This window comes from Orycteropus afer, unplaced genomic scaffold (assembly GCF_000298275.1).
Source record: "Orycteropus afer afer isolate SDZICR_OR568_19922 unplaced genomic scaffold, OryAfe1.0 scaffold00088, whole genome shotgun sequence".
In the NCBI taxonomy this organism is placed as follows: domain Eukaryota; kingdom Metazoa; phylum Chordata; class Mammalia; order Tubulidentata; family Orycteropodidae; genus Orycteropus; species Orycteropus afer.
This window is the reverse complement of record NW_006921675.1, coordinates 5,678,602-5,695,357: the sequence shown is the minus strand read 5'-3', so window position 1 is coordinate 5,695,357 and position 16,756 is coordinate 5,678,602. Positions and strand designations below refer to the sequence as shown.

General features: G+C 37.8%; 1 protein-coding gene across 1 annotated transcript in view; it reads right to left on the bottom strand.

The window, feature by feature from the left end:
* Positions 1-16,756, bottom strand: part of RAD51B (RAD51 paralog B) — an 874,995-nt gene that overhangs the window by 785,599 nt on the left and 72,640 nt on the right. The window contains exon 7 of the mRNA XM_042781147.1: positions 13,310-13,493. Within this exon, the coding sequence (XP_042637081.1) occupies positions 13,310-13,493 (184 nt within the window). The remainder of the gene's footprint in view (positions 1-13,309; positions 13,494-16,756) is intronic.

The window sequence follows — 16,756 nt, the reverse complement described above, 5'->3', positions numbered from 1 at the left end:
TCATATTTGCTGATAATTACATATCTGGCAACGGACTTATCTCTAAGATTTATAGCGGAAGAGTGGCTGACCAAACTATGGTACATATACATAATAGAATGCTATGCAGCACTAAAGAATAATGCAGAGTCTGCAAAACATCACATAATATGGATGAACATGGAGGACATTATGCTGAGTGAAATAAGTCAATCAAACAGAAGGACAAATAAAGTATTAGTTCATTGTTGTGGGGGATCAAGGAAAGGTTTTTTTATGGAGGGAAACTTTCTTTGTTGATTGTCAAGGGTGGGAGGGGAGCAGAGGGAACACTGCAAAAAAGAATGCATTGACCCATGTCACTTTAGTTTTGTGTATTTCACCATACATAAATTATATTTCAATAAAATGCATTAAAAAAAACATAAAACAGGCCTAGCCAAGTTGACAAATAACTTTAACCACCACAGACAGCAAGGGAGGTATGTGTTACATATCTGCTAGAAATGGGGGGTGGGGACAAGATCTGTATTTTATTCTACATTATACCACCGAGGGCTATTTGTCTCCAATTAACTTGTTTATAGGTATCATAAGGATAAAGACTATTTCATTCATCTTTATGACTTCATAGTACCTAGCTTTGTACACAATTACCTAAGGTCGACTGTAAAAGGAAAAGACAAGAGGCAGAGAATCTGAGACCTAAAGAATAAGTATGAGTTAACCAGGTAAGGGAGGGTTCAAGAAACTGGAACAGCATCCGCAATAAAACAGCTAGGAAAAGGATACAATAATGAATAAGACAAAATTTTTCCTTTTGAGAAGCTTACAGCTCTATGAAAAAATACGAGAAAATATATCAAGCACCAAGAATGAGTTAAGTACTAAAATTAATAATTAATGGCTACTTTTTACTGAATGTGTCAAACACTGTGCAAAGAACATTACAGACATTATCTCATTTAATCCTCACACCTCCATGAGTCAGACAGCATTATCTCCATTTTTCAACCGGCAAACTAGAGTCAAGATCATAAAATTAGCAAATTGTGGAGCTGTGATTCAAACTAACTCCAGAGCCAGCACTCTTAATCACCAGGAACCAAGGTAACAGCCCAGAAGATTATGAGAAGTAAACAGATACTAAATATATTTTGAAGGTGAAGCCAACAGGACTTGCTGAAATATGAAGAGCAGTACGTAAACTAAGAGATACTGGGTAATATCTATAAGATCCGACAACTAAATGGATGAAATTGTGCATCCAAAGTAAGTCCCCTTCTGGCTCCTACTTTCTTTCTCCAGATGCAACCAATGGAGATTTTTTAATAAGCATCCCGACCCTATTTATGCAAATAAAAATATTTGTATTTCTCACTTACCTTCCTTTTCTTCCTTTTAATTTTAATTTTGAAATAATTTTATTTACAGAAAAGATTCAAAACTAAGACAGTTCCCACATATCCTTCCCAGTTCCCCCTAATGTTAGCAACTTATATAACCCTTCTCCAATTATCATAACCAGTAAGTAAAGACTGATGCAATTTTAAACAATTACAAAGAAATATGCTGTAAATATTCTCAGACATATCTCTTGGTGCACCTGTGTGTCAGAGGTCCCTAAGGACAGGCAAGAATTTCAGCAGGAAGCACGAAAACTTCAAATTACATTTAAAAAGAGAGAGAAAAATATTTTACTGCATGGCAGATATATGGTTAGTTAAAAGGAGCTCTGGAAGGGTAGTGGGTAAAATATTCAGCTGCTAACCAGAAGGTCAGCAGTTTAAACCCACCAGCTACTCACAGGAGGAAGATGAAGCAATCCACTGCTGTAAAGATTTACAGCCTTGGAAACCCAATGGGGGTCGCTATGAGTCGGAAACAACTTGATGGTAGTGAGTTTCGGTTTATGCTAAATTACATTTTCGTAAGCCTTTATTGAAATTTTATTAGCAGTTACTTGCTAAAAATTACTCATCCAAAGTAGTAGAACCCTGGGCATCAGAGAAATGAAAGACACAATCTTGTCCTTTTCGATCCACTATCATTCTGTAGGTTTCAGGGGAAAAAAAAAGATAATCCTATTGTAGAAAACAATTTGGGAACTGACATCTAAAAGATCATACAATTTACAGAATATTTGTCCTCTCTCAGGCTGAGTGCCCTTGAAGAGGTCAGGTCACTCCTCTTGACGTCAGTGTCTTGTGTGAAATGAAGGGGCTGATCTGGCAAGAAAATCCTACTATTTTCATTTGATATATAATTTACAATATGCATAATAAGTATTCTGTGTATGGTAATTAGAAGTAAATGATAAATGGGCAACATAAATAACTATAACTCGGAAGGAAGGTTGGGCAATCCTACTTCCGTAGTGATACTGCCTCGGAAACCCAAGGAGGGGTCGCTATGAGTCAGGGCTGACTCGACGGCACATAACAACAACATAATTTATTTTATACAGGCAATATTTAAATTCTTCTCTGACTTAATGTTAATCAGGCATCATACATAAACAATTTCACAGTCCAGAAATTTTTTCAGATTCTAGCCTGGACTCACTTTAAAAAGACAAAGCTTCTGTATTAGACATCCCAGTAACAGAATGTTCCTTATACTTCCCCAAAGAACTTCGGAAAAAAAGATTCTAACGGACAGTGTTTCTCAAAATGCGGTCGTAACATATTCAAAGGTCTATACACACACTCTGAGAATTTGTTTCCATTTCAGTGATAGTCTAAAAATATTAGTCTAGGCATTTGTAGCTGGAAACTGTCACAGGATGTTAATATGGCTGTTTTCAAGCAGGTGATGCCAAGTAGTATCACTTTAATCATCAGGACTAATGAGAAAAAAGAGCAATGACAGACTTAAAATGTAAATGGTTCATGCCCAGGTGAGGGCCAAATGAAGCCACTTTCTCCAAACAGAAGAAGGTTTTTGTAGTATTTCAAATAAAGAAAGTGAGATTGTATTTATTTATTTATTATTTTCTTTTATTTCAATAAAGAAGGTGGGATAGATGAGTCCCCACATGAATTACAGTAGGGATATGTGTATATTAAATTGAAAAGAAGCTGGTCCGTAAGTCATCAAGTATCATCTATTATTTAAATAATAATTTAATTTAGCAGATTATCATCTCTAACATTAAAAGAGTATAATTAATCTGAATACTACTATGCTGTCTTTGAATGTAGTCCAGCTTTATAGTTGCATATGATTTAATACAGAGTCAGCTAGTTTTACAATTTGGTATTTTTCTGTGATACTGTAATACAACTGAAATCAGCAGTAGGGGTTCAAAAGAATATTACTTGCCTTTAAAAGGGATCGATATCTTAAACAAGTTTAAGAAAACATTACTCTTTTGAGCAGACTGCTCTTACTCTTACTTCCAATTCCTTGAGCTACTGGGCTTGTGGTAGCACCAGCCCTGGGTCTTGAGACTTAGAAAAGAAAAGGGCTCAGATCAGGAGTTAGCAAACTATGGCCCACGGGTCAAACCTTGCCCTCCCGTCGTTTTTATAAATAAAGTTTTATCAGACCATGCCCATGCCCATTTGTTTATGAAATATCTATAGTTACTTTTGCACCACAGTGGCAGAGTTGAATAGTTGCCACAGACACTGTATGGTCTACACAGCCTAAAATACCATCTTGCCCTTTACAGCCACTCCTCAGAAGGAAGGTTGGGCAATATACTTCCTTAGTGATGTTGTTGTTGTTGTTGTTATGTGCCGTCGAGTCGGCCCCAACTCATAGCGACCCCTCCTTGAGTTTCCTAGGCAGTATCACTATGGAAGTAGATTGCCCCATCTTCCTTCCGAGGAGTGGCTGGTGGGTTTGAACCGCTAGCCTTCTGGTTAGCAGTCAAGTGCCTGAGCCACTATGCTACCAGAGCTCCTCACCTTAGAAACCCAAGGAGGGGTCGCTAGGAGTCGGCATCGACTCGACAACAGTAAGCTTGGTTTTGGTTTTTGCCCTTTACAGAAGAGGTTTGGCCCCTGCTCAGATGGGAGTATAATGGCAGAATGGGAGTCCCTGGGTGGTGCAAACAGTTAATATGCCTGGCTATTAAATGAAAGGGTGGAGCCTCAGGTCCAACCAGGGGCACCTCAGAAGAAAGGCCTGGAGATCTGTTTTCAAAAACTCAGCCATGGAAAACCCTGTGGAGCACGGTTCTACTCTGACATAGACAGGGTCACCATGAGTCAGAATGACTTGACAGCAACTGGTAATGGCAGCAAAAATCTGTTGATTCCATCAAACCAGTCTGTATCACATATTCTCTGAGAAAATTTGTGTCTCTTATAACAAAATCAATACATTAGGATAGCCAAGCTCTAAAAACACTTGTACCATTTCAATCTTTTAAATCTGTTGAGATTTCTTTTATGGCCCAGAATATACTCAATCTTGGTGAATTCCCATGTGCACCTGAAAGGAATGCATATTCTGAAAGCACTGGGTGGAGTGCTCCATAAGTGCAAGTAGATCAAGGTGGTTATTATGTTATTCGTGTCTCCTGTATCTTTACTGACTTTCTATCTACTAGTTCTTTTAATAACTAAAAGACCATAGAAATCTGCATATATGCAGGCAAGCATGCTTGCACACAAACATACATACATACATATACAAATAGATAACTTACATTTTTTATAAATTTTTTAGCCATAAAGATTTCATAAACAATACTTGTAACAGCAAAAAGCTAGAAACTAATTACCCAACAACATAAGATTGATTAAATAAACTACAGAGCCATTCTAAAAAGAAAATTATGGATTCGTATGCCGAATAAGAATATCTATCCATCTACCTATCCAACCATCCCCTAAACTGGTTATCCTTTGGTGAAGGAGCCCTGGTGGTGTAGTGGTTAAGAGCTTGGCTCCTAAACCAAAAGTCAACAGTTCAAACCCACTTAGTGGTTCCGCAAGAGAAAAGACTTGGCAACCCACTCCTGTAAAGATTTGTTGTTGTTCTGTGTGCCACTAAGTTGATTCCAATCCACAGTGATCCTTTAGGACAAAAGAGACTGACCCATAGGGTTTCTTAGGCTACAATCTTTACAGGAGCAGACTGCCAGGCCTTTTCTCCCACACAGTGGTTTTGAACCACTGATCTTTCAGTTAGCAGCTGAGTGTTTAACCATTATACCATCAGGGCCCAAGAAACCCTAAACAGCAGTACTACTCTGACATATAGGGTTGCTATGAGTCTGAATTGACTCGATAACACACAACAACAGCATGCTTTAGTGATGAAATTAATACCAATTCCTATTTTCCTCTTTAGTCCCTCTGCAGAAGCTCTAGTGGCACAATGCTTAAAGCATCTGGCTGCTAAGCAAATGCTCAAAGTTCTGTCCTTAGCTTTCTCCCTTCAGTTTCAAGGATAACATCTATATATCTGGTTCCCAAATCTATAAACTAATGTACACATCTCTCGTAAGCTGCAGACCCTGACCTCCCGAAGTCTGTGGCAGACCTTTCTTCCCAGCTCTTCAAATTTAAAACATCAGAAACAAATTCATAAGGTTTGCTAATTTGAAAAGTATAATGAATCAGCCAATAACACATTGTTTAAGCCATTTAACTCTATATGAAGTCACCCATTCAAAGTAGAACATAAAAGCTTAAATGTTTATGATTTTCCATTTAAATGAGGTACTAAAAAAAAAAACCCACTGTCATCAAGTCGATTCCGACTCATAGTGACCCCCATAGGGTTTACAAGGAGGTAAGTCTTTATGGAAGTAGATTGCCCCATCTTCCTTCCACGGAGCAGCTCATTGGTTTGAACTGCCAACCTTCAAAGTTCCTTAATGGGGTACTTGGCTAGAAAAATGCTGACATTTCCTTAAGGCAGTATTTTTAAAAGACTCCAAAAACTAGTATTTGTTTAGCACAAAAACCAATACTGTACTTGGGCTACGTAAATACATATTATATATGGCATATATTTCTAAAAGGAGCGCTGGTGGTACAGAGGTTAAAGCATTCAGCTTCTAATTGAAAGGTCAGTGATTCAAACCCACCAGCCATTCTGCTGCAAAAAGAGGTAGTCTGCTTTCATAAAGATTTACAGCTTTGGAAACCTATGAAGCAGTTCAAATCTATCCCATAGGGTTGCTAACAGTCGGAATTGACTTAATAGTAGTGGGACTTTTTGTTGTTCTTGTTCTTTTTAAATATTTCTAAACAGAAAAACAATGACAAAGAGAAATATGGGGGATACTAAGTACCTACTCTTTCAGAGGGCTCTGCTAAAAACAAAAGCAGAGCTTCTTTCCCATTAAGTAAAAGACATTACCTCAGAAAAACTGAAATACATTAGCCTACAATTACTATATAAAAACAAACACACACAACTTTTAAAAAGTGAATTTTCACATTACGTATAGGATTAAGTCAAGCAACATTGTGAATAAAATAAGCAGATACAGACTGAACTAATCCATTCAATCAAGTATCTCTATAAAATATTTTTAAATTCAGACTTCCGGTAAGATTGAGGAATAGGCAGATAAGTGACACAGACCCTCTTCAACAAAGAAAAGAGAAACAAATTGACAGATACAGAAGATAATCCTGGAGCCCTGAGCTTTGAAAGAAACTATACAGAAGTGGATTAAGCACCAACTAATGGAAAAACCTGAATGAAAACAGTGAGCACAGACATAGTTAGTGCTACGGACTGTCACCTACTCTGATGGAACCAACAGCCTGAATATTTCCAAGTGGTGTTGGGACCTGAGAATTGACCTAAAGATCAGACCTAGTCACCAAGGGCTGCAAGGACAACTATGCTGGTGGCCTATGACTAGGAAGGGAAACAGCAAGGAGGGAGGCAACCTGAGCTGTTGACTTTCCACTGCCCTAAGGTCACAGCCATTTTGATTGTTCACACGAGGCAGCCATTTTGGATATTTAAAGTGACCAAGGGTGTGGCCATTTTGAATGTTTACAAGCGGCAGCCATTTTGGATATTTAAAGTCACCGAGGGCGCAGCCATTTGTATCTTTACAAGTGTCAACCATTTTGGATTTTAACATGACGGCATTCACATTTGGATTCCAGGGATCTAAGAATAGGCTCTGTTTGCCAAGGTTGGCAGGGATATACGAGATGCTGACAACAGGAAAGGAGACAGGTGGTGAGTGTATAAGTTCTGTCAACCAGTAAATAGAGGAGCACAGCACAGTATCCTGCTGGTATAGATAACTTACAAACAAAACAAAACGAAAATTGTGAACAAGTCATTCCAACATACAATCACCAATTAAATATAAACACAAAAACATCACAATGCCTCGGAGACAACAGAGCATCACAGACCATACAAAGAAGTAAGATAAAGCAGGAGAAAAAAGGGACCAGGATACAGACCCAAAACACATGCCTGAGGAAGATGCAGCATTGGAACTCCCTGATAAGGAATTCAAAAGAATTATATTTAGGTACCTTCAATGAATTGAGAGACAGATGAAGGAAAACACTGACAAAATTGAGGAAAACAGAGAAAACCCTAGAACAATTTTGAAAGACAATACAAGAACAAAATGACAAAATAAATGAAAAATTAGAAATGATACAAAATCTACACAAAGAAATCTAGAAGATTAATACTAAATTTTCAGAACTAGAGAAGACATTGAATGGGCAAAGGAGCAGAGTTGAATCAATGGAAGACAGAATTAGTGAGACTGAAGGCAAATACCTGAACATTTCTTTGGAAAGGGATAAATCAGAAAAAAAATCAATACAACATGAAGAAAGCCTAAGGTTCGTGTAGGATACCATCAAAAGGAATAACCTACGTGTAATGGGAATTACAGAACAGGAAGAGAAAAATAATAGCACTGAGAAAATTGTCCAAGATCTGTTGCAGGAGAACTTCCCTGATATGATGAAAGATGAGAACATATCCATTCAGGAAGTCCAACGAACCCCAAACAAGATAGATCCCAAAAAAAATCACCAAGACATATCATCAACAAACTTACCAAAACCAAAGACAAAGAAAGAATCATGAGCGCAGCATGGGAAAAATGAAAAGTTACCTACAGGGGGCAACTAAGAAGAGTAAGCTTGGATTTCTCAGCAGAAACCATTCAGGCAAGAAGACAATGGCATAGTATATATAAAACCCTGAATGAGAAAAATTTCCAACCAAAAATTATGTACCCAGCAAAATTGTCCCTCAAATATGATGGTGAAAGTAGGACATATCCAAATACGCAGAAATTAAGGGAATTTGTTAAAACTAGACCAACCTTACAAGAGATGCTAATGGGAGTCCTTTGGACAAAGAAGGAACAACAGCCAACAACAACTGACCATTAACACACATGATGATATAACCCAGTAACCAACCCAGTTATGGAAGTATCCAAAGTAAATAAGCCTACAAGATTGTAAAACAGGAAACCAGAGACATCAATTGACAAATGAGGACAACAACAAACCAAAAAGAGGGAAAAAAAAAACCTGCGTTGTTACAGAACTTCTAGATTGTAAGGAAGTCAAGACAACTACAAGATAGAATGGACTATTCTAAACTTGGGAAGAAAACTATAAATCACAAGGTAACCTCAAAGAAAAATGATAAACCTTCACATCAAAATAAAAGAGGACCAGCACAAATATTTAGCAAATACTAAAACAATAGCAACAAAGGAAGTGATAGCACGATTCATAAACAAAATGAGCTCAGCATAGAAAATTATATGTAACAAAGAAATCAACACCATGAAAAAGCACATAACAAAATGACAGCAACAAATTCCTTTTTGCTGATAATTACCTATCTAGCAAGAGACTTATCTCTAAGATTTATAGAAAACTCCAACTCCTCAACACCAAAGGAATTAACAATCCAATTAAAAAAATGTGCAGAAGACATGAATAGACACTTCACCAAGGAGGATATTCAGGTGGTCAGCTAATACATGAAGATATGCTCACAATCATTGGCCATCAGAGAGATGCAAATCAAAGCAACAATGACACTATGTCACCCGAGTACTGATGGCAAGGTTCAACGAGACAGAAAATAACAAATGCTGGTGGGATGTGGAGAGATTGGGACTCTCGTACACTGCTGGTGGGACTCTGAAGTGATACAACCACTATGGAAAGCAATCTGACAATTCTTTAGAAAGCTGGAACTGGAAATACCATTTGACCCAGCAATCCCATTACTAGGTATATATCCTAGAGAGGTGAGAACCAGGACAGGAACAGATAAATGCACACTTATGTTCAACACAGCACTATTTACAATAGCCAAAAGATGGAAACAACCTACGTGTCCACCAGCGGAAGAGTGGATGACCAAACTATAGTACATACACATAATGGAATGCTATGCAGCACTAAGAGGAGCTCTGGTAACATAGTGCCTAAGGCACTTGACTGCTAACCAGAAGGCTGGCAGCCACTCCTCAGAAGGAAGGTTGGGCAATCTACTTCTGTAGTGATACTGCCTTGGAAACCCAAGGAGGGGTCACTATGAGTTGGGTTCGACTCAATAGCACATAACAACAACAACAACAACATGCAGCACTAAAGAATAATGTAGAGTATGCAAAACACCACATAATATGGATGAACTTGGAGAACACTATGCTGAGTGAAATAAGTCAATCACAGAAAGACAAATATAGTATTAGTTTGTTGTTGTGGAGGGTCAAGGAAAGGTTTATATATGGAGGGAAACTTTCTTTGTTGGTTGCCAGGGTGGGAGGAGAGGGGAGGGAACACTGGGGGAAAAAAAATGCATTGGCCCATGTCATTTTAGTTTTGTATATTTCACTGTACTTAAATAATATTTCCATAAAATGCATTAAAAAATATTTTTAATTCCCTTATTCTCCTTGACCAAGGAAAATATGAGTTTGAGTTTCTCACTAAATAACTACAATAAAACATAAAAAATCTTCCAGAATAAACTTTATAACACTTGACCAGACCAGAAATTACATCACATAATCCAAAGCATCAACTAAAAAGCCATTAAAATATGTAGGTATCTTTGTAAGCCACATTTTCCCTCCTAAATTCCTGCTTGAGCTCCTAAATTCCAAAAGCTATCTGGTGGTTTAAACTATTTGAATTTAAGTAATTTTCCAAAAACAAATCTAAAAAGTATAAAATCATAACCAAATTTTATCTCAGTTTAGGGATTTTTCTTATCTTCGTGAGATAATGCATGGCTAAACCTGAAACGTGTGGCAATATTAACTGTTGGTAAGAGTAGAGAACAAGTGGAACGCTCCTGCACACTGCAAGTGGGAGTGTGACTCTGCACAATGACTTCCGCAAACTCTAAGATAGTATCTGAAGCTAAACATAAGCGTACGTATCTCCAGCAATTTCACCCCCAGATACAGACCCAACAGAAATTTATACACATTTGCAACAGTATTATAACAACAGATAAAACTGGAACACCCATTAACCATCAACAGCAGAATGGATATATAATTTGGGGTATAATCATGCAGTGGAACACTATAAAGTAATGGAAAAAAATCCTACCACATTGGCATGAATGACTCTCACAGCAGAACACTGAGTGAAAGAATCCAGACATAAAATAGTACATATTGGATGATACTATTTATATAAAGTTCAAAAGCACACAAAATGTTTCTATGGTGTCAAAAGAGTGGTCAACTTTGAAAAGGAGGAGGTTAGTGACAAAAGATAAGGTATTAGGGTCATGATAAAGTTCTATTTCTGGTTATGGGTGGAGGGTATATCAATGTACACAATGTGAGAAAATTCACTGAATGGTCCAATTATAATTTACAGTTTACTTTAAAAAATTCAAGATATGTGTATGAAAGGTATACCCAAAGGTCAGTATTGATATGCATGTCAGTCATTTAAGATGTTTTCTGTAGATGACGTACATACAGGCAGTCCCCAAATTATTAACGAGTTCCGTTCCTATGTCGGTCTTTTAAGTCGCTTTTGTATGTAAATCAGACAGTTAGGTAGAATTCATTTCTAATGTGCATTAGTCAAATATACAGTATATAGTGTAACTTTCTATGCATAAAAAGCAATACAGAAACACTTCCAGATATACTAAAATATCTTTAACATAATAAGAGTAATAATGTAACAGTGATGATGTTTTGACGCATGTCACAAAGTAGGACCCCATTTGTTACTATGAACCATTGCATGTACTTTATGCGAGTTGGTTCATAACTATGGGTTGTACATAAGTTAAACATTTGTAACCTGGGAATTATCTACAAAACTGGTCAAACTATTTTTAAAATTTTATCTTGGTACCCAAAGGACAAAAGAATGCATGTAAAACTTGTTCACAAAGCTTATGTTAAACAGGTTGAGTTCCTTTCCTAAATAAAAGAAGTCATAACAGAAGATTAATTAAATTTAATTGCTCTTTATAAAAAAATCAGTTTAGCACGGCTACCACTGCTGACCATTCTGAAAAGGATCACAATAGGAGATCTCAGATAGATAAGGAGAAAAATGTGGAATGAAACACAAAATCATAAAAAAAAGACCAGGATTACTGATCTGACAAAGGCTGGTGATACCCCAAGACTAGGGCCCTCAGAAACCCTTCAAGCCAGGAACTGAACTCATTCACCCCTATGGCTCGCTCAACTTTCAGCCACGGGGATGAACAATAATACCAGGAAGGAATGCACTCCCTAGAACAATCAACCATACAAGATCAAAGGGCAGTATTTGTCCAAGGATAAAGCTAAGAAGGCAAGAAGGGATAGGAAAGGACAAAGGGAAACTGTAAACACTGGAGGAAGTGGAAAGAGTGCTGTTACATTTTGGGGACTGCAATCAATGTCACAATACAAAACGTGTATTATTGTTGAATGGAAAACCAATTTGCTCTGTATATTCTCACCCAAATCACAACCAAAAATTAAAAAAAATAAAACAATGCCATAGAGTAGAGTTATAGTAGGAGCTCTGGTAGTGTAGTGCCTAAGGCATTTGACTGCTAACCTGAAGGCTGGAGGTTCAAACTCACCAGCCACACCTCGGAAGGAAGGTTGGGCAATCTACTTCCGTAGTGATACTGCCTCGGAAACCGAAGGAGGTGTCGCTATGAGTCAGGTTCGACTCAACAGCAGTGAATTTGATTTGTTTCCTTTTTTTTCATAGGACAGAGGAGAACTGCTCCATAGTGTTTCCAAGGCTGTAAATCTTTACAGAACCACACTGCCTCATCTTTCTCCCATGGACTAGCTGATGGATTCAAACTGCCAATCTTTCAGGCAGCAGTCAAGTGTTTAACCACTGCAGCACCAAGGGTGAAAAAAATTCTATTTAAAAGTACATGCTTTAAATTTTTTGTAAACAGAAAAATATTCTGAAAATCACTTTAATTTAATTAACAAATAAAATGCTGAATTTAAGAAATCAACCAATGATCTGAAGTCTCCTAGGACAAATCAAATCCTACTGTATAAAAAAAGCACTGTATACAACATCTAAACGAAACCATGCCAGCAGAATCTTTCAATATTTCTTACTGGTACTCTAATGACCATCACTCCAAAACCAAAATCTCAAACTTTATCTCCTTGTGTCAGATTCCAACTTACAGCAACCCTACAGGATAAGGTAGAACTGCCCCATAGGGTTTCTAAGGCTATAATCTTTATGCAAGCAGACTGCCACATCTTCCTCCCACAGAACAGTTGGTGGGTTCAAACCCCTGACCTTTCCCTTAGCATCTGAGTGTGTTAGCCACTGTGCCACGACACTTTGATTTGTTGTCTGTACCTCTATCACTTCAAACATAACTTCACAGTTAACCTCTGACCATTCAAAGCAAACCAAATCCTACTGTATAAAAAAAGCACTGAATACAACATCTAAACCTGAAATATTTTCAAAACTATACAGAACAGCACTGGATACTAGATCAAACCTAAATTACTTACGAAACTTACAACTGCTGCCATTAAAAGAAACTGCATAAGAACAGACCCAGGAAATTTCAGTTTTAACACTTTATATCTCAGTGTCACAAAGTAACATAAAACATGCACAACGAGTAAACAATGAGAGGCAAGAAAAGGAGTGATCACAGAAATTTTTTAAACAACCTTTAAATCTTCTCCAGTTTCAAACTGTAAAAAATGTAAAATAATCTCAGCAGATAAACTAATTTAAGACAGTGATAACCGCTACAGCAATCAGAATATACTACTTTTAAAAGTCATCTCTTCTACATTTTCCTCTACTTGATATTATAAATTTGTGAACTTAAAAAAAAAAGGGAAAAGAGAAAAAAAAAAACTTACTGGAATTGAAAATTCCTCAGCCAAATACTTCAATAAAGCTGCTTCTCTTGCCAGGAACTTGTTTCTTTCTTTCAGATTGCCTTGAAGTTGTGTATCAAACTCCTTTCTGACCACAGACGCAACAGAGTCAATAATCACAAGTTTAACTCCCTTTGAAATGATTTCTTCTTCCAAAGACTCAATCCTATAAAACAGAATTTGTAAAATAGTAGATAAAGTTAAGATATAATAACAAAAACCCTATGGATAATAAAAGACCAATCTGCAACCCAACACAGCACTAACACAGGACTGTCAGCATTTCTTTCCATTGTGCATGGGGCTGCCATGAATCAGGGACAGCTAACAACAACAGCTAAAATATTATATAAAGACAGAGAGTGTTGCAAAGACAAATCAAACAAAAATAAGACAACAGCAACAAACTATTGCTCCCTGAATTTCAATAATGATTGCAAGAATTCAATAAACATAATGTATTTTCAGCTCTTCTATACATACTGTATTCTTCTGGAAACTGAATAAAATGAGTTCAGGTAGTTTCATTCCTTGGCTCTCTTATAATACTGTGAAAGCTCCAATTTTGGAGTAAAGCAGTATGTCACAACCAATCTATACATAGAAGCAAATAACAATACCATGGTTAAGTAAATATTGGTATGATATGTTAAAGAAATAACCTAAGTTTTACCTCTGGTTGAGCTGAATGGTCTTATACTTAAGAAAACTATCCATAGGTTTGAAAACTCACAGCTTTGATGTCATACTTTGTGATGCTATGCCCCACGACAACGAGGCAGATCTCTCTTTGTCCATGGTATCACCTTGGGCTTTTTGGCATTCAGCCATCCATTTGCATATGAGTAACTAGATGCAGAGTAATTTTCGGATTCCTCCTTGAGGAGAATACTAATACAGTAGACAGGAAGAAGAGACTACATCCACGGAACGCAATCATACGTACATACTGATTCCTTCCTTTCTCTCAGTTCTGAAATTAAATTCCTATTTGTTTCTACCTCCAAAATATTTCTCTAACCCAGTGCTTTTCTCCAACTCCACTGTCAATATCCTAATCTACATTTTACCTAAGAATTCTCTTACCTAAGAATTCTTCCTTATCCATCTAAAATCCAATGCCCACAAAAAGCCACACAGATCTTCTTCAAATGAGCAGAAGATAGTATCAAGGCTTTCAGCAGAGTCCTTCAGCTCTTCTAATTGCACTTGGAATACACCCTCTTCCAAATCTACAAGGCCTAAGTGATCTGGCTCTTCTTCCAACCTCAGTCTTATCAGTTTCCCTCTTCTTACTACGCTCTGACCACACTGGTCTCTATTCCAGGTCTTAAACTGTTGCCCTCTCAGTCTAAAAGACTCTTCACGTAACTCTTAGCATGGCTATCTCATTCTCTGCCCACACCTCACCTTCCCAGAGAGGCTTTCCTTAACTTGCTTGTGTAAAACCTCATGTGGATACTCTACATTTCATCATTGCATTTTCACTCCTTCATATCATTTATCACAAGCTGTAAGGATCTTATTGATTACTTTCTTTCTGGCTTATTATCTATGTTCTCCCACTAAAATGTAAGCTCCATGAGGGCATGTATCTAACCTATCTTGTTCACCACTGTATTTTCCATATTTTACACAGTGACTAGCATGTAGTAAGACCTCAATAATCTTTTCTAGTTTAATGCATAAATGTATCAATGATGGTAGGGTCAAAGAACTCCAGAGAGATTTCATGGAGAGGCAGGATCTGAATTAGGAAGGAAAGTATTGCTTGATAGGATTTATACAGCAAAACCAATAGTTGCCATTGTTATTAGGTGCTGTTGAGTCATCTCCGACTCATAGCGACCCTATGCACAGCAGAACAAAACACTGCCCAGTCCTGTGTCAGCTTCACGAATCCTGCTATACTTGAGCCCGTCGCCACTGCCACTGTATCAATCCATCTCGTTGAAGGTCTTCCCCTCTTTCATCGACCCTTCACCTTACCAAGATGACATCCTTCTCCAGGGAATAGTCTCTTCTGACAACATGACCAAAGTAATGTAAGATGAAGTCTGGCATTCTCGCTTCCAAGGAGCATTCTGGCTGCACTTCCTCCAGGATAGATTTGTTAATTCTTTTAGCAGTCCATGATACTTTCAGCATTCTTCGCCAACACCACAACTCAAAAACATTGACTCTTCTTCAGTCTTCCTTCTTCACTGTCCAGCTCTCACATGCATATGAGTCGACTGAAAATACCATGGCTTCTGTCAGGCACACCTGAGTCCTTAAGGAGATATCTTTGCTCTTCAGCACTTGAAAGAGGTCCTTTGCAGCCAATTTGCCCAGTGCTATACACTGTCTGATCAGAAGGAAGATGGAGCAATCTACTTCCGTAGTGATACTGCCTCAGAAACCCAAGGAGGCATCACTATGGACTCGGGTCTGACTCGCCGGCACATAACAACAACATACGCTGTCTGATGTCCTGACTGCTGCTTCCATTGGCATCGACTGTAGAACCAAGCAATGTGAAGTCTTTGACAACTTCAATCTTTTCTCCATTTATCGTGACACTACTTATTGGTCCAGTTGTGAGGATTTTCGTTTTCTTTATATTGACATGTAAGCCATATAGCAGACTGTATTCTTCAACCTTCACCAGTAAGTGCTTCAAGTCATCCTCACTTTCAGGAAGCAAAGTTGTGTTGTCAGCATATCTCGGGTTGTTAACGAATCTTCCTCTAACCCTGATGTTACATTCTTCTTCATGTGGTTCAGCTTGTCAGATTATTTGCTCAACATATAGATTGAATAAGTACAGTGAAAGGACAACACCCTGATGCACTCCCTTCTTGATTCCAAACCATGCAGTGTCCCCTTGTTCTGTTCGAACAACAGCCTCCTGGCCTATGTACAGGTTCTTCATGAGTACAATCAAGTGCTCTAGAATTCCCATTCTTCTCAATGTTATCCACAATTTGTTATGATCTACATGATCAAATGCTTTTCCATAGTCAATAAAACACAAGTAAACATCTTTCTGGTATTCTTTGCTTTGAGCCAAGATCCATCTTATGCCAGCAATGATATCCCTCGTTCCATATCCTCTTCTGAATCCAGCTTTCTACTGCTGAACCATTTTTGAACTCAGTTAAGATCTTACTTGTATCCGATATTAATAATATGGTTCTACAATTTCCACATTCTGTGGGCTCACCTTTCTTTGGAATAGGCACAAATATCAGTCTCTTCCAGTCAGTTGGCCAGGTAGCTGTCTTCCAGATCTCTTGGCATAGCCAAATGAGTGCCTCCAGCGGGGTACCTGTTTGCTGAAACATCTCAGTGGGTATTCCATCAATTCCTGGAGCCTTGTTCTTCACCAATTCTTTCAGTGCAGCTTTGACTTCTTCCTTCAGTACCATTGGTTCTTGATCATATGCC